Below are 17,893 nucleotides of genomic sequence, written 5' to 3' on the forward strand. Positions count from 1 at the left end.
CACCACAGAGAAAAATATGTAATTTAATTGAAAGCTTTTTATTGAGCCAACACATCACGGTCAGTTTTCTATTAGTTTTGCTGTTTTGTTTTAAATCGGTATTTAATCTTGCCTCCTAAAATCAAGCTTCCACAGTGTAGACCAGTTCCTCTGTTGACATCACATAAGTTTGAACTCATCTGTTTGTATTTTTTATTTTTATTTATTGAGTTACCCCCTTTGAGGTGTTTATTTGTATTATACTGCAAAATGTAGGAGCGTAATAGGGATTTAAGGAGTGCTTAGCAACATTAAGACACATGGATGTTGTTTCTGAGGAGGACCAAGGTAGAACAGAATGGACGAATTTTTATTATTCGTTATTTTATTATTAGTTCAGACTGGATGCAGTGCCACTGGCCTTTGAACATACACAACAATGTGTAAGGTGAAAGCAAAATGTATTTTCTTTGCTTATGTTAACCCATTACAAACAAGTTATATAAGAGTAACTCTGCTTCTTACAGTAAGACATTTTGTATTCATCACATTGATTTGCTCGAAAAGCCCGTTGTTACAGAGTCGTGGGTAATTCGGGTTCAGCCGGTGGCGGTTCACAGCCTTTCCTATCCAGTGGATCTGGAGTGTAGCGCAGGTACTTCCTCCCAGACGGCAGCGCCTTGCTGAAGACGCCGATTGGGAACAAAGCGGCGGCTTCCTCCTCGGGCATGTTGGGAGGCACCATCACACAGCCTCCGGGCTGGACGGAAGAAATGCAAAATGTGGAATCAAGGTTTTTCTACTTTTTTCTTCTTTTTTTTTCTACCACAACCTTTAAGTTATTTTCAGAGATTTCATGTGATGGAGCAACTCAAAGTAGCGCACGTAGCTCAAGTGGAAGGAAATGGTAAAAAAATCAAAAAGTGTGGCATGCTTAGGTGTTTAATTATTTTTTAATCGGATATCCGTGAGTAAAAATCTATCTGCATCTTAAACAAGGTGGTAGCCAACAAGCCACCATATGAAAACAGACATGTCAGATTATGCCCAAATTGAACATGTTTGTATCACCCTGATGAAACATGCTGTGGGGAGTGACCTCTAGAAGCTCAAAGCTACAGCAGACTCCAAAAATCTGCAGTTGTTATCTCATTAAATGCCTTTTTAAGCACCTTTCACAAAAAAGCAGACTGTATCGAGTACAAACGCAGGCCAGGTTTTCAGATTTTAACTTTTTTTTCCCTCTCTCTCTTTAATGCTGTACTTTGGTTATCACATAATATCCCACAAAAATTCATAAGGTCCATTCTTATTGCTGTGTGTTGGGCTCCTGTTGAGGTTTTTTTTTTAAAAGGTACCACACACCATCCACTCGGTGGGCGTGGCCACTCGTTTGTGAGCTGTGAGCTGGAGGCTGTCGACCACGCGCAGGATCTCATCGAAGCTGCGTCCCGTGGTGTTGGGGTAGAGCAGGGACAGTTTCAGCGTTTTGTCAGGCCCAATAATAAAAACCTGTACAAAACAGGGGAAATCAGAGTGGAAGGTTAAAGTGGGTCTCAAATCCTCAACTCAGGTCGCAGATTCAGGGTTTTCGAAGTGAGCCGCAACTTCACTTCAAAAACCCTGGCATGGTTGAAAACAACATGTGGTTTTGATGCTCACGCAGCGAGCAGTGACCGGGATGCCATCTTTGTCCCTCTCGACGGGGTCCAGCATGCCCAGAGCGACTGCCAGCTTCCGCTTGCTGTCTGCAATGATGGGATAGGGCAACTCGCAGCCCTCAGTCTCCTCACAGTTGTAAGCCAGGATGTCCTACTCAGAGAGGAGACACGCAAGGCCTTGATGAGTCATTTAAACCAAAGCAGCTGCCAAGACTACAGAGTTTACACTTCACTGCTATCTAAAAAGCTAGTTGCACTAACCCTAGAACACTGCTCATAAACATTAGTTCCATTAACACTAATGCACTACACCAAGCGGAAGCTAATGCTAAAGCGCTACACCAACACGGTATTTATGGGAAGCTAATGCTGGAGCGCTACACCAACATGATAGTGAAGCAAAACCAAATATTGAAAGAACACATTTTCAAGATGGTTTTATGAAAAAAGGGTAACATATGCAGTATGCAGATTTAGTTATTTCCAAACCACGTTCTTTAAAAAGAAGGGCATAGTTGCATTGAACATTTTTGAGATGTCTTTGAAATGTTGCATCAGTAATGCCTCAAGGCCAATTATTTCAGTCTCCGATATAAGTCAAACATGGAATTTAATTGATTAAAAATTGAGACTTTATATTAATCATTTATTTAAAATAACATTTTGTTATGTTACAACTGGAAACTTTAAGAGTAGTAGATCAGTACAAAGTAGTGGTTTGCACGATCACAGAATTCTATGCTCTTTCTTCTTTTCAAAGCTGCTAAAAGTAAGTCATTCTGAAATGGACTTTGGTCTGGACTTTAACTAGGACCCACTAACAAATGATCATGTCTTGCTCTGAACCACTGCTTCTCAAACTTTTTCAGGCTGAGAACCATTTAACCCATTTAACAAACTCACGGACCACCTGTCTTGAAGTCACAACATATTAATATATGCAACCTGAAATAAAAGTATGAGTCTCTCAACAGACTTATTGTTGTCTTCTTTGTTCATCCTATTGAGAAGAATTGTGCTGTTTTATAAATGTGACTGTCCACAACAAAACCACTAGGTGTGTGGATTCTTAGCTTTGTTTTCTTCCAGCACGACTTAAAATAAAATTATTATTTACAGATGTAGTTGGTCAGCATGGGTGCACCACTGCTCACTGCCTCATCAATGCCATATTGCACTCAGCACCGTAAACATTGCAGCCTCAGGTCAGGCACAAAACTAAATCTGCATGCTGGTGGCATTTAATAGTGTTCTGAAAACAAAAGTTCTGCAACTAACCCTGAGAAACTGAAAAATATTCCCACAGATGTGAATTGCTCTGAACAAATAAGCAATCCTGGCATTGTTTTCTATCCATTGGTAACTTTAGCTTTTCTTTTGAGTGACCCTGTCTGAAGCTACTTATCCATTTATTATTTCCAATCACAGTCCTTTGGTAAGCTATCTGTATGGTTCGTCGTACAAGACGTAGGCAGCGCTGCGTATCACCTTGCTCCAGCCGCGGTGATCCTCCAGATTGTCGACGGACAGAGCGATCAGCTTGACGTCGCGCTTGCTGAACTCGCCGCTCAGCCTGGCGACTCGACCCAGCTCTGTGGTGCACACAGGGGTGTAGTCTCTGGGATGCGAGAACAAAATACCCCACCTGTAGAGAAGATGGACATTTTAGAGACCAGTAGGGTAGGGGGTTTAAGATGAGTACTGAAGTAGGTTGAAGTAGGAATGATAACAATCTGACATTTGAATGACAGGATGTGACCTGATTTTTGCTGCACTGTATATGATGAAGGAGCTATTTTTGTTGAGGTCAGGAACATAATCAATGAGGTCGAGGTTTCATACACTTGACATGTTCTTTCGTCTCACTGATGAGCTAATTTTACACGTTGAGATAAATGATTGCTATTATTTCTGAAATGCACCCTATAATTATTTGTTACCTTCTGCACCAAGAGTTTTCTTTAGCAGACTCCACTCTTTTTGTTTCTGTATTGTTTTCATTGTCTGCCTATGGTTTGGCAAAGAGGAGGTGAAGAGAGACATTCAGTTCGCATCGGCCATGCTTCCAAATTGTGAGAGGAATGTGTACGAGATTTTACTGCTGTCAAAGATTTTGTGTTCCTACTCCCCACTTGGATTTTTACAGTTTCTGGTAAGCTTTATTGAGCTGACGCATTAGGTATGTCATGCTAAACGTTAGCCATTGGGTATAAAATCAGACCCAATTGTTTGAAACTTAAGCGGAGCCCACACCAATTGTTTCTCAATAGCCAAAGTTCAAACCCACTGTACGGAAAACGTAGAACGAGGAGCTGGTTCCTAGGCTACCAATATCTCCATTACAAACTGTACAAGCCTTAGTTAGCATGTTGAATTGTTAAAGTTCACGAGAGAATAGGGAAAGACTAAATAAATGTTTCGATTTTGGAGGGGCTAACATCACAAAGTGTTTTTTATGGAACATGGAAGCCGTAACAATGTTTCTACTATGACAAGATGACACCAAAGTAGAAACTTTCAGCTATGATGTACATCTCAAATCAACTGTCAATCACAGAGGAGGAAAGGGGATGACTTCAGTTTAGGCCGCCAAAGCATCTGGAAACTTTGCACTCATTGAATTTACATGAACCCCTCAGTATACCCATAGTTTTCTAGAATCGAAAATGAGGCCATATGTCCGACAGATTTTGCCTGGCCCAAATTTAGGTCTTGGACGGGCACTAATCGATATTGCCTCATAAATTTATAAAGCTATGATCAAAGCAAATGACACAAACACAAGAGACTGATAGGGTTACACAAAACTGAGTTAGTTGGTGAACATGGAAGTTCTTTTAAACTTTGAAGCACTGATTGACTTAATTCTTCACAAAGAGGTTCTACCTTCTGTTTTGCTACATAATTAAATGAGAGTGTGTGCTAAATGAAAGCGTTTTTGTTGGTGAGTTATGTTGCTGACAGAAAAATAACAGGATGTGACCTGGTTTGCAATGAATTTTTAATCTGATGACACAGGATTTTTTTTTTTCCCGGTAGGTCAGCAATGTGATAGTGTGAAGCATCTTTGATATGACTCATATAAACCTGACATATTTCAGCTCATTGTTGCTGTTAACCTGATGTACAGGATTCAGTTGTATGTATAGATTTATCTGTCTCCACTGTTGAACAAGTATACCTCAGATGCACACAAAGCAGAAATCTGAAAGGTGATAACAGGAAACACACTCGGTAAAACTCCCCTACCCTTACTTGTTATGCTGACTGAATTATCAAACTACTGCGAAGCTTTCCCGCAGTCAATAATCAACAGATCTTTACTTACGAATCACCAAAATATTCATGGAGTTTCATTGTCCCAGCAGTGGTCTCCACCTCGAAATTAGGAAGCTTGTCTCCGAGCAGCAGCCCCGGCATGTTGGACGTGGTCGTGGGTTGGCCTGCGAAAGATGGCTTTAAACAGAGAGAAGGCGGAAAGCTTCCTCTGAAATACGGCGCAAACAGCGAGGGGAGGTGACTGGATAGGTGGGTGTGTGGGGGCGGTAGGATGATGCGACCACAATGATGAGTTCAAATCACCAGAAACCACAAGCTGTTCAAAACACACTTGGTCTTTCTATCACTGTGAGAAATGTTGAGTCTAGGGCTTTATGCTGAAATGTGAGATAACAATAAGCAAACTGAGCAAAGGTAGGAGAGGTATTGTTAGTTTTTATAGGACACCATTATTGAACTACCTACTACAATCTGGCCAAGTCAATTTGTACAGCACATTTCGGCAACAAGGCAGTTCAAAGTGCTTTGCACCTTAAAAACCCATTACAATAGCTAATTATGAAATAAGCAACAAACATTACATTATGTCAAATGCCATCATAAAAATTATCAAGCAACATATACAACAAATATTTTGATCAATGTTCTGTTTACTTTAAGCACACTTCTGAAAACACTGTTGCAGGAATCAATGCAACTAAAGATAAACCCATGAATGACTTTCTCTAGATCTCACTAATCTTAGAAATGTTCTTAAGGTGATAGAAGGCTGCAACTGTCTTTAAGTGTCTCTGGAGGTTCAGGTCTGAGTTCATCACCCAGATTTCAGACCCGATCACTAGTTTCTGAGCTGTAATAACTGAAGCTGTGCGTTGACTCTGGATCGTTCCTCTTTAGGTCCAAAAGATAATGTCAGCTAACCAGACTGCGTGATGGCATAGTTACCTTGAAAAAGTAACTTGATTTCTGACTACACCCTGAAAAAGCAGTTACTTTACCGATTATTTGATTATACAAATATGGAAGTTAGGCTTCTCTAATAGTTACTTTCAGCAGCCCCGCCCCCTTCAACATAAACCTGATCGCCATGCTTAGGGGCAGCATTTCTTCAACTATCCACTGTCTGACCAACTTCCTCAACTCTCCCCCACTGTTTGGGTGGTGGGGGACCTCTTGCATTTGTCTGGTGGGACAAATGCACCAAACAAATGCAAACCAGCTCTTTTTGACTGACTGTGCCATGATGCTGCGACTCCTAGTAGTTGGAGGTTCCTGGCGCAGCATATTTTTTAATGACTTACAATGTGAACAAACTTGTGATTTTGAATGCGTTTCTTATTTAATGGAAACACCGCGATAGAGGAATTGTTTTTTTGACATTAGCGGAAAATTGACAATGTTTTGCACACATTTGTAATGGAAACACAGCTCATGTTTGAGCTGGCAAAATAAAATATATGTTTCTCTAGCTAGTTTTATGTGTGGCAGATAATAATTTAACCTTGTTTCTTTTATGAAAATCTGAACCACGGTTTTCTCAGAGTACCCTTGACTCCAAATATTTTTGCAAGAAATCTCAAGGAAATAAAGACAATTTGTTCTCCACCGGTTTGAGAGTAAGATCTAGTAAGAGTGTTGCGAGCCCACGTGATCGGAGGGGGGTCCGGTTCTAAACTGGTGCCAGATTAACCCGTGTTTGGACTGGACCCGTTTGCAGGATGGCTTGCGTCTGAGCGCAGCGGGACTCAGAGAGCCGCGCGGATCACTGCCCCACACTCTATCAGAGGAAACGATGTCCTCCCCGGGGAGCAGACGGAACAGTTGCCGAGGAGCCGCGGCTGGAAGCAGAGCATCGTCGGACTCGGTACCCCCCGGGCGCCGCCGGGCCTCCTCCAGCTGCCCTTACTTCTCCCCCGGCGCGCAGGCCGATGACTTCTCCGTCAGTCTGAGCCAGCCCATGTTCGCCATAACGCTGCGGTTCCTGCTGGCGGTGGACCTGTGGCTGTCCAAGAAGCTCGGGGTGTGCGCGTGCGAGGAGTCGCCGTGGGGCGGCATCCGGCCCCTGGTGCGGCTGGTGGAGTTCTCCGGGCACGTCGTCCCGTGGCTCGTCGGCGCCGTGTACACTCTGCTCCGGGGGGAAAGCGTGGCGGAGCAGGAGCTCATGCTGAATTTGACCCTGGGTGAGGAAAGTGTTTGGAGTGGAAAAGTGTTGGACTCGGTCTGGGTTGGAATAATTCCGACTAATTTTCTAATTTTCGAAACGAATCATTTCGACTCATTTCCTCACTGAGCCATTTTAACGCCTGTAACTTTTATATTAGATTCAACAGGTTCCTTTTACTGACCTATCTTTGTTTTTTTCTCACCAAATTTGATAGCGGACGCGCGCGCGCTATTACGCACAAACGTGCCAATGACTCGGCAAGACCTTTGGCAGTCATTGTCGCGCTCTGCTGTTGTCTGGCCTAAGCTGTGCAATGATAATGGCTGTTGAAATAGCGCAACGAGCTAAATCAGTCTCCCCATGGGTCACATAATGTACAGTACAAAGGGGAATGTGGCCCCCCGACCAACAAACAGCAGGGGGTTTGGGGGGTCGGCTCCAGTTGGAATACATGTTTCTGAGAGCCACGGTTGTGTGTGGTAGTGCACACTTTCACGTGTGTTTTTTATTTATTGATCGATTGCTTTAAACCCTTTAACAATTGTTTCGCGCTTTAATGAAACACCACAGCTATTCTTGGAACACAGGGGCCAAATTCATATGGCATGTTTTATTGTTAATGTCAGACGGCAGGCATACATCAGAGGCCTGTGCGCTAATAATAATAATAATAATAATAATAATAATAATAATAATAAAAACAACTCCACGCCATAAATCTATATAGCAGTAAACACAGTAACGTGATCGAGTTCCAGCTAGCTTAACTTAATATTTGTTTCAATGTACTTTAGCTAACCACAGGTAGGTTGTCTAATGCAGCTTTTTATGTTCAACCTTGACATTGTAAATAATAATAATAATAATAAAGAAATACTTATTTTTTGTCTAAATAAGTTAATAGCTTTAAACTATAAAAAATATGAAAGTTTCAAATTCAAAAGTATATTTTGAAATTATTTTCTGGCCCAAATTAAAGTTGAAATATTGAATTTTTGTAATAGAAAGAAAAAAATCTATATTAATCTAAAAAGTACTTAGCAAAATTATATCCATAGTAGAAAAGAAATAATAATAATAATAATAATAATAATAATAAAACACTTTCTCCCCATGTTAAAAAATTCTCAGCTACCCATCCTCAGTGTTTACCAGAACCACTCATTGAGAACTACTATAAAAGTTGTATCTAAAAAAATGTAACCTGTATCTATTGCTAAATCTTTCTGTCTTGTAATTTGAGGCATTTTATGTGAAGCAGTTTTAGTGTACAAAAATGTCCATTTACACCAAATGGCATTGGTTGCCCACTTCGTGTTAAACCCTTACCACCACAGCAACACCAGTTTCCTGTTGTAATGTGAAATCTTACACATTTCACACAATTTTTAAACAACTGAATATGTCTCACTTTGGCCACTATTATACACGTTATTCGATCAATTAACACTTTGTATCAAAATCTGATTGCTGTAAATAAATAGTTGAGAAAGGGTTTTTTGTGTGACTTATTAATTTAGTCTAGATCATGTGTATTTCACTCTAGTGGCCCATTGATTTATGTATTTATTTTTTTTCATCGGGAAGAAGAGGGTCAAGTTTACTTAGTTGCTCTTAATGTGAGCAATTGAAAAAAGTTATGACTCTTTCATATCTGCTATTCAAAAACTCAATGAGAATTTTAAAAAGTAGCCATATTCCTGATAAATGGTGCTTTTAGCTGGCTCTGATTTTAACATTACTGTAACCTTTTTTCTAATGGCACACAAAATGTATCTTGATATTTCTCCAGAGTCTTACTAAAACTATTTTAGAAATTGTGAGTCCTATTAAAATCACAAGAAATAAAGGCTTGAAATATTCCACTTTGAGTAACAAATCTATATAATGAGTTTTACTTTCAAAAATGAGTTTGAAATATATTGAACCTTTTTACAATATTCCTTTTTTTTTAGATGCATTTGTAATTTTCTTCTTCCTCTGCTCCTGATCTAATTTGTTTATGGGCTCTGTGTACGATGCCTTCTGATTGAGGGTTGCATGGCCACTGTTGGCATGCACGCTCCATGCATGGGTGAAGTCTGTGACTCATCTGGTTGATGTCTCTGCTCATTCTTCTCACTAAACATCTCAAGGTCATTACAAAGCCCTGCAAGGCTAGACAAATTGATTTGTTTACCAGAAGTGGTAAGAACAATATTAATTTTTTTTCTTTAAAAAACATCTCGTACTTGACAAGAGCTTAACTCTTGCTAAGTCCTCTTAATAAAGATCCTGTTGTATGGTTTGTATGTAATGGTTCTGAGACATTGTGCAAGAAAAAAAGTTCTTTCCGGATGATGTGTCAAGAACAATTCAAGAGATCCCCAACCAAGAAGAGAATACATTTCTCTGTTCTTGTTTCTGCTGAGTCCTCCATGGTTGTGTTGCGTCTACTGTTGAGTCGCCAATATTTCCGTTGAGTCATTTTTGTTTCGGTCAAGTCCTCAATATTCAACCGAATCTATGTCTACAGTTTCCAGTGAGTCCACTTCCTCTCCGTGATTCCACTAGTTTACCTTGTGTACTTGGAAGCAGCCAAAGTTTGGACTCGCAGGTCAGACATTCTGTACAAAGATTTGAATCACTACCCCTCGCTAGTGATGTCCAAAATATCTGACAGGCAGGCCTGTCAAGTCATAGTCTATAGTTTCAATGCAGGAAGGTGATGCGGAAGTCTTTGTATCCTGACATGTTTTCTTACACTATTGAAATGAAGAGCAGACGCACAGGATTGGACTTTATGTAAACCTAAAAGGAATAGAAAGACGTTGTTATCCTATGGCTTGTCCTTCAAGTGTGATCCAGGGTTTTTTATGCCTCTCTCCATCTTCGCAGCTCTAATTTTGGACCTGCTGCTGGTCAGAGCCGTGAAGACGCTGGTGAGACGACGAACACCCGTCCAGAACCGCTCTGACATCCTCTCAGCCTTCTTCATGGAGCGCTACTCCTTCCCTTCGGGCCACGCCTCTAGGGCCACCATGTGCGCCCGTTTCTTCCTCGCCCAGGTAGCAGACACGGCCTCCATGAGGGTCCTGGTGGTGAGCTGGGCGGTCCTGGTGAGCTTATCTCGGCTGCTACTCGCCAGGCATTATGTGACGGACGTAGGCTTTGGCTTGGCCATGGGTTACTGCCAGTACAGCGTGGTGGAGAGGTTGTGGGTGACTTGGGACTCTCTGCAGGACTTGGTTTTTATTCGACTGAGGGAAAGCCTGGACAGGGCTTATGAGGGACTGTGGATGATAGAGTGGAAACATTAAGTCATATGTGTGTGTGTGTGTGTGCGTGTGCGTGTGTGTGTGCGCGTGTGAGTATATGTGTGTGTGTCTGGGTCAACCTTTGTGTTGAGAAAATGTGTAGCCTGTTTGTATTCAAAACCAAAAATCCTGCTGAATTTTAGTTATTTTTCAAATAAAGTCACGTATGTGCTGTTCTGAACTGGTGTTCTGTTTTCTTTTCTGGTTTGAGAACTTCTTACCCATGTATACTGAAAACATTTGAAAACCACGTGTCTAAAATGAAGGCCTTAAAATGTCTTAAATGCATTTAAAAATATGACTTGGCCTTAAATATATTAATCATAAGCCTCAACATTTCTGTCGGGCAAAATTTTGGCAGACATCTTCATTCCGTCTTGTGACTCGAGATGGCTGAAGCCACCACTAATTAGCTGCTGATAGACCCTTTCCAGCTAGCTAGCTTTCTTGGGTCTGTCATGGGTAAGTGTAAATTTATGGCCAGTTGGCTGGATGACGTTCTTCTCCACTGGTTCAGTTCTGGTGCCAACCCATATGAGGGTAGGTGGATTCTCTTGGGGGAGAAAAAAAAACGCAAGTTTGTCACTATAGAGTTTAAGGCTGTAGAGAGCCAGTGTGAGAAGCACAAAGCTGCTCCCAGGAGCCACAAACAGACCCCAAAATGTCAAAGTTTTCGCTATTCTTAATTGTAACACTATTGATGACCCAACCATCCTCTATATTTATAGTTTTTGGGTCTTAAAAGGTCATTAAAAAGTGTTACATTTCACAAAGTCTTTTTCTTTCACACTGAAATCCCATCAACATGTAGCTGCGTTTTTAGCTCTGTGTTTAACACATACAGCAGTGGTTCGCACGTGCTTCCTGATAAGGTTTGTTTGTGTTTCAACGTGAGCCGTCAGATTTCACTGTGCAAACTATATTTATGTGATCCCTGCTGGCGGGGAAAGTCAGCTCCCACTCACCCAAGTTTCCATCAGCTGCTACAGAGTCTCCTGACTGTCATTATACTGTACCACTTCTCTCGTGTTTCAATGTTGATGAACTGAGCTGCCGACACCTTCTGTTTAACGCGCCGTCACCGAACCAAACAAAACCCCGCACCTCATGTCACGACTTCATTCTAAGGAGGTTAATGTGCGTCCTTAATGGCGCCGGGGATAAATTGAAACATTATAAGCAGACAACTCAAGAGCTGTGACGTTAAATGCGGTTTTCCCTTTTGTCCCCCAGGGGGCAGCATGTAATGCCTGCTCATAATTGAGATATTTCTTAGAAATAATTAGTTTATTTTGCAAGACAATTTTCTTTGAGGTGACAGTTACAAACATTACAAATATAATGTTGAATTTGAATTAATTTGAATGTATAATAACAGAAAATTGAACGTATATATATGTATATATGTTTTTTCTCCATAAAATGTTCAGATATGAAATTTGTAGTGGACTGGAAAAAGATGTAGAGAACAAAAATAACCAAATAACCATATTTGAATATTTTATCCCAATTTGGTACATATGGCCATTTGATCCACTCCTATTTCCATGAAGTACCTGTAAATAATCTACTTTTCTTTGTAGTAAAGAATTCTCCTGAATTTATTTGCACAAATGCATTTGAAATATTTAGGCATTACTGGAAAACTCATACACTCTGTTCCCATTTGTTTTGATATTGATCCGTGTTTGAGACAATGCAGGTGTTGCAAACAAATTTTCACAGCGCAAAGTTTCAAATGTAAGTTTTCCTTTGTTACAGTAAAAAAAAAAAAGGATTTCTGTACTTTGACAGTAAGTTGTTTGATCCATATTTTGTGTTGTCCTTGTTATTCTTTGGACTAATCATAGCCTGCAAAAGTATTCACACACCTTGAACTGTATTATCAGCTGTAACTTAACTAAGTTTTAATGTATTTAACCATAAATTTAAGAGATAAACCAACAGAAGGTATTAGTAAAAGTAATGTCAAGTGTTTTATCCATAAATAACTAATGTCTGTATTAGTCAAATATAGGGAGGCTGAAATCAATGCATACACTAGAATGCATATATTTGTCCATAATTCATTACAAACATAGAACATTTGTAAAAACAAATTTGCTGCAGATTCTTAATCCTGCAATCGGCTGCACAGGATTTTATTTAGGGTTATCAGAGTCAAGAGATCTAAAGACAAATGTGCAAAAAAAAAAAAAATTAAGAAAAACAGCAATTTAATAAGTGAGGCAAAATCTTTATTGAACAGTTAAAAACAGAGCCCCATAGTTCCACTATGTGCATCACAGCTCTTATTAAGATACATTATTTACAGGGGGGAAAAACATTGAGAGAAATTCTTAAACCTGCAGTATCTAACTTTTACAAAACATGTTCTTTTATTTATTTACTTGTTAAAACTAACTATTTTGTGACAGTATAATTTGACACAGATAATGTGTGAGAAAATCAAGCTTCTCCTACTCTTTCCAGTGCTCCTATTGCCATCTGCAGAAGTGCACTGCTTCTGGTCAGAAATGACCAATCAGAGCCAGGAGGAGGGTCTTAGCATTGTCAATTGTGTTCGTGTATACATGTTCCAGGAAAACGGTTTATCTGGTGTCATCTGTGGCCGTGCTAACTAACCTTAGCGTTCATGACAGACTTCATTGTCTGGAAGAAGCTGTAGTGCAGCAGAGAGGAAGGGAAGGATGTGAGCAGCGTGTACATGTGGATGATTGACAGTGTTAAAACCCTGCTCCTGGCTGTCATTGGTTGTTTCTGACTGAGTGGTGTATTTCTGCAGATGACACAAAATAGTGACAGTTTTAACAAATATGTAAAAAAAACAACAAAAAAACACATTTAAAAAAAAAAAAGTTACATAATGCAGCTTTAAATTCTCTTTAAAAAAAAGTGTCAAAGCTTTACAAAAATAATGCCCAATGAAGCCAGTTATATGTAGGTATATTCAACTGAGCACGAGTCTCTTTAAGTCCCGTTTAGCTTCTTCCTTGACCAGCTCATCCCAGTCTCACATCGTAGGTGACCATGTGGAAGTTATCCCAGGCGTACAGCTTCCTCTGGGCATGGTTGTAGTCCACCATGCTGTTGTAGCGGTACTTGTTCACAAAGGGCACAGCGACGGCCTGGCCCTCACTAGTGGCGGTGTCGAACATGTAATTGATGGTGGTGTTGGGTGTCGTGTAGCTGGCCACCGTGTACAAGTGTCCACACACCATGAAGGCATTGCCAACTGAGTTCTTCCTGATCTTGGTCTCCCAGCTCCTCCTCACTTCCAGGCTCGCGGGATCCAGCTGGGAAATAACAATCGCCCCCTTCGCTTTGCCTGTGCTGTAGATGACCCACAGCCCCTGCTCGTCCGCCGCCAGGTCGATGTCCGTGTAGCCGCCCCAGGAGTACGGGTGCTGTCCATGAAAGCCAGCATGAGGCAGGTCCAGTCGGGATGCAAGACTCTCTGAGGTGAGGTTGTAGCGAAGCAGGGTCCGGCTGCGTCTGCGCTGGTAGTACAGGGAACCTCGGTACACGGTGGCCCCTGTGCTTTCCACTGGCTCTGGCAGAACCAGGACCTTCATAGGGAAGCCTTTGGAAAACTGATCCATATCTTCATACACAAAGAGCTGGCGGATTTCTCTACCAACCGAATCGATTCGCCACACCGTCTTGTTGGTATAATACGGGCCCCGAGGGTCTGGATCCTGAAGCCACACTCCATACTTCCCCGTGATGGCGTCAGCTTTTCTGTGCAACACGGGATCTCCCACGGACAACACCTTTCCACAACCTGAGGAAATGTTTGGACTGAGCTTTGGACTACTTGCTCGTTGGATTCCCTCCGGAAGGAGGCGGGATGCAGGGACCTCTTTCACCTTAGCCTTCATTTCCTGATAGGAGGTATTTTCAAAGTGAAATCCAGGGTCTGGAAAAAAAAAACACAGAATGCAAAGCAATCAGTTTTCATTATGTCTAAGAATTAGTTTTATCTTGAGCAAGATGAAAATGTGAAACTTCTTAAGTTGTTTTCTGACAAAACCTGAGACCTGGAAACCTGGAATCTTCATTGCCACCACAAAAACATTACCGTAAGTTTCTAATTCTAAAAACAACATACCTCTGAGAGGTCTGTTTTCATACAGGGTTCCACCTGAGGTGTGTGTCTGCTCGCAGGGTCTCTGCCGGAGCCTCTCCGTCTCCCGGTTTAACTCGGCCACTGTGCCCTGCAGCTTCCGGACTTGTGCGTTCAGACGCTCCTGGTCCAGTTGCAGCTGGTTTCTTTCTCTTGTAACCTGGGCGTAAGCCTCCTGAAGATTCTCCTCACTGTGCTTCAGCCCACCAGAGGCAGTTCCCCGCTCCCCTCTGGCTGTCAGCTGACTGACCAGAGCTTCAAGCAAGGTGAGTCTGGTCAGGACTTCATCCATCTCTGATTTGGCGTTTCCTCTGGGGCAACTGGACTCCTGCGGACTCGCTACAGTGAAGGAGTAGACGCAGCGTCCGTTGGGGTCATTGGAGCGGCTGAGATAGGCTTGACCCTGGCTTTGGGAGAACACAGCAAAGCAGGATAAAGAGAGGAAAAACAAGAGGAGAAGCATCTTGGAAGTCTTGATTGCAGCTTTATCTGTTTCTGTCTTCTCTGTTTTCTGTCTGTCTGTCCCTGTCAGTGCAGGTTGATGCCTGAATCCCAGCAGAACGTTGAGCATTTATACAGAAAAGAAGAAGGGGATGGACCAACCGGGGGTGTGGAGTGTTTTGTAAGTGCTTCATGTGTTTCTTGTTTTTTTTTTGTTTTTTTATGATGGTGAAGGAGGTGTGCCGAGACCGACAAAGAACCTGAAAATCAGAGTTGGATATAGTTACGTTTACTTGAGTATATTTTGGAAGAAAAAGGAATGGCTTTATAAAGGATTACTACTCTTACTTGAGTAAAAATTTCTGGATACAGTAACTTCACTGAATAAAGAATAAACATATTTTAACCAGTAATTCACAAATCTCAGTTTCATGGTTGTGCTTTACGTTAAAGTGAGACCTCTTGTTTGGACACAATCTTTGTTGTTCTACTGTAATTTCTATTGTATCTGCTGAGTGTTGTGTCATTTAAAGATAAGACGAATAATGTAGTAAAAACCGTGTTGCCACGGGAAGCACGTTACCCTTTTCCTAATGTAAGTATTAGTTTCAAATTTTATACTGAAAAAAATTATTTTGGGAAAAAAAAATATTCTGCTGTTATCAAATGCAAGAATTTCAGCGTAACTTCATATTTTTGTATGACGCCATTTTTAAATATTAAAATAATATTAAATACTTTTTAAAACCTAACTTGAGTAATACCTTGAACGGCTACTTTTTACTTGAGTCCATCTTTGATGAAGTAGTTCTGCTCTTACTTGAGTTCAGCTTTTGTAAACTCAACCCACCTCTGCTGAAAACCTGTCAGCGGAAGAATAAACCTTTTTTTCCCCTCCGTTGCTGAATTCCTGCTTTGTGTCTCAGCGTTTGGTTTGCCTCTACAGGTTGTTTTGACCGGACAATCTCTTTTTTTTTTTATGTGTCTAGCCGCCGTCACCGGCAGTTTTGTTTACTTCCTCAACAACTAATAGTTTTCCCATTAAACCACTGCATGATTAACCGTAATAAACCCAGTTTGCTGCCACAACACAAGATGAAATTACCACCGGAGGGGAAAAAGTGGAGGAGGAATGTGTCGGCAGGGCCTCCGGGGCAAGGCGGCTCTTCAGATGGCCGGAGAATGTAGCTGTTCAGCCGGGCTGCATCACAGCTGGGCAGGATGTCTGGCACAGGCGGCAAGCTAAGCTAACTACTGATGCAACGTGACTGTTCCCTGTTTTTCTCGGGGGCTAGGGGGAGAGAGACCCTGAAATTCAATTAAGAGATCATTTATGCCGCCATGTATGCATATTAGTTGAGCTTTTACTGTGTAAAATGAACAAGGTCAACAGAAAAATAATCCTTTTTGGCCTTCAGCAGCGTGAGGCAAATGTTTTTTTTTTCCAACTCTAAGTGGAGATGGTAAATATACGCAACAGGCATTAGCGTATAAATGTGAAGTGGAAGGACGTTGGTGCATTATTATTTTACAAATAAAAATCTGAAAAGAGTGACGTATACCAGAGGCGGGGGAGGATCGATCCAAAAACATTGGTAATGCCAATACTAATTCTGTATCACTTTTGGTTTGATACAAGCATACCAGGAACAATACTTTAGTTTCACATTCCATCTGGACTTTTTATTTTAGTTTTCTATTTTAGTTTTTCTACTCTACATAAAAAATGTTTTAGTTTTTCTCACAAATTATATTTTGCGCTTTGCATAATTAGTAAAAATGCACACAAATCCTGTTAAAATGTTATTAATGTATTTTGTCTACAAAATAAACTTTGTCTAAATTCTGTCCTTTGAACTAAACAATTCAAAGGAAAACCACAAAAGCACATAGAGGCCAGAAGTTTGATGATGTGAAAATATCCATTATTAAATAAAAAGTATTATAATAGTACTATTATCGGCGAAACTGGCCCTGTATTTATTCAGTATCGGATTGATACCAAAATAAGCAGTATTGCACACCTGTGTCAAATAGCTAGTGCAAATAAATGTCATGCACTCCATAAATCTGGACTTAATGGTAGAGTGGCAATATTCTTGGGATATTCTTGTGTGACCATGACCCAGTCAAAGTCTATTCATCAGTACCTGCTTATCCTTGCAGGGTCATGTGGAGGCTGGTGCTTAAAAAAACCCCACTCTGTCACCTCGTCTCGCTCTGCTTCTAAGAGTTATTCTCTATTTCTTGTTCGTCTTCCATATGGACACAAAATATTGACCTCAACATACACATAAGAAATGGAGGAAAATGCTGAGGTGCTTCTCTGTGTTTCCATGAGATCAGTCTGCTGCTTAATTAATCTGTCTAGTCTCCAGCCCACGGAAAGTCTCTGGGTTCCACAGTGTTTTTGCCATGGAGGTGTGCTTTTCTTGTGCAACGTAGTATTTCAGGAATTCTGGTAAAGTCTCTGCCTTGGAGTTAAACCAGAGGGGGGAGACAGGAAGCTCTTCCATAAGCTCCCCGCAGAGGGCAGAGCCCAGCTGAGCTGTTCATCTTTAGTTATGAACACAGTAGTTGGAGAAAGGTTTGATTTCATTATTTATCACATGGAACGGTTGCTGATTTTCAGCCCCGCTTTTGTTCAGGCAAGTTGACTCGTATCTCCATTTTCATGTGTTTCCAGTCAGAACCTTAGAAGCACACATAGTGATTTATTTTTATTCCGAGTTTGTATTATTCTTTTTTTTTTAAGATGGAATAACTTTAGTGATTTCTGTTTTTTTCTGAGAACTTTAGACACTTCTGTTTGAATATTTGAGCTCATTTCTGGGTAATTTTAATCGGCGATTTGTCCGGCTTAATTTCTACTGAACCAATCAGCAAGCAGAAGGAGAAATTGTTAATGATGACGTCGAAGCCATTCAGTCCGTGTTGGCCACTCCTC

At 41.0% G+C, this 17,893-nt stretch overlaps 3 protein-coding genes across 3 annotated transcripts; 1 reads left to right on the plus strand and 2 right to left on the minus strand.

Annotated features, from left to right (window-relative positions):
• Positions 1–346: 346 nt before the first annotated feature.
• Positions 347–5,160, minus strand: LOC103478987 (peroxiredoxin-6-like). Its single transcript, XM_008433167.3, has 5 exons — positions 4,969–5,160; positions 3,129–3,285; positions 1,642–1,791; positions 1,345–1,491; positions 347–739 (listed from the first exon to the last, which is right to left on the minus strand). The coding sequence occupies exons 1-5, from the start codon at positions 5,058–5,060 to the stop codon at positions 554–556; spliced, it is 732 nt and encodes a 243-aa protein (XP_008431389.1). The 5' UTR covers positions 5,061–5,160; the 3' UTR covers positions 347–553.
• Positions 5,161–6,593: 1,433 nt separating this feature from the next.
• LOC103478986 (polyisoprenoid diphosphate/phosphate phosphohydrolase PLPP6-like) lies at positions 6,594–10,560 on the plus strand. The gene is made up of 2 exons (XM_008433166.3): positions 6,594–7,099; positions 9,961–10,560. The coding sequence occupies exons 1-2, from the start codon at positions 6,712–6,714 to the stop codon at positions 10,380–10,382; spliced, it is 810 nt and encodes a 269-aa protein (XP_008431388.1). The 5' UTR covers positions 6,594–6,711; the 3' UTR covers positions 10,383–10,560.
• A 2,034-nt stretch (positions 10,561–12,594) lies between these two features.
• Positions 12,595–15,221, minus strand: LOC103478985 (myocilin-like). The gene is made up of 2 exons (XM_008433165.3): positions 14,491–15,221; positions 12,595–14,298 (listed from the first exon to the last, which is right to left on the minus strand). Exons 1-2 carry the CDS (start codon positions 15,074–15,076, stop codon positions 13,382–13,384), a joined length of 1,503 nt encoding a protein of 500 aa, XP_008431387.1. The 5' UTR covers positions 15,077–15,221; the 3' UTR covers positions 12,595–13,381.
• Between the last annotated feature and the right edge of the window lie 2,672 nt (positions 15,222–17,893).

This window comes from Poecilia reticulata, chromosome 17, assembly GCF_904066995.2.
Source record: "Poecilia reticulata chromosome 17, P_reticulata-male-v2, whole genome shotgun sequence".
Taxonomy (NCBI): Eukaryota; Metazoa; Chordata; class Actinopteri; order Cyprinodontiformes; family Poeciliidae; genus Poecilia; species Poecilia reticulata.

What these genes read in the sequence shown, in the direction of transcription:
- LOC103478987 (XM_008433167.3), bottom strand. Translation starts at nt 5,060, where the DNA reads ATGCCGGGGCTGCTGCTCGGAGACAAGCTTCCTAATTTCGAGGTGGAG. An exon ending in CATGAATATTTTGGTGATTC is followed by an intron (nt 3,286 to 4,968) that starts GTAAGTAAAGAT and finishes TCTTCTCTACAG; the next exon opens with GTGGGGTATTTTGTTCTCGC. An exon ending in TCCCGGTCACTGCTCGCTGC is followed by an intron (nt 1,492 to 1,641) that starts GTGAGCATCAAA and finishes TGTTTTGTACAG; the next exon opens with GTTTTTATTATTGGGCCTGA.
- LOC103478986 (XM_008433166.3), top strand. Translation starts at nt 6,712, where the DNA reads ATGTCCTCCCCGGGGAGCAGACGGAACAGTTGCCGAGGAGCCGCGGCT. An exon ending in CATGCTGAATTTGACCCTGG is followed by an intron (nt 7,100 to 9,960) that starts GTGAGGAAAGTG and finishes CCATCTTCGCAG; the next exon opens with CTCTAATTTTGGACCTGCTG.
- LOC103478985 (XM_008433165.3), bottom strand. Translation starts at nt 15,076, where the DNA reads ATGCTCAACGTTCTGCTGGGATTCAGGCATCAACCTGCACTGACAGGG. An exon ending in TGAAAACAGACCTCTCAGAG is followed by an intron (nt 14,299 to 14,490) that starts GTATGTTGTTTT and finishes TTTTTTTTCCAG; the next exon opens with ACCCTGGATTTCACTTTGAA.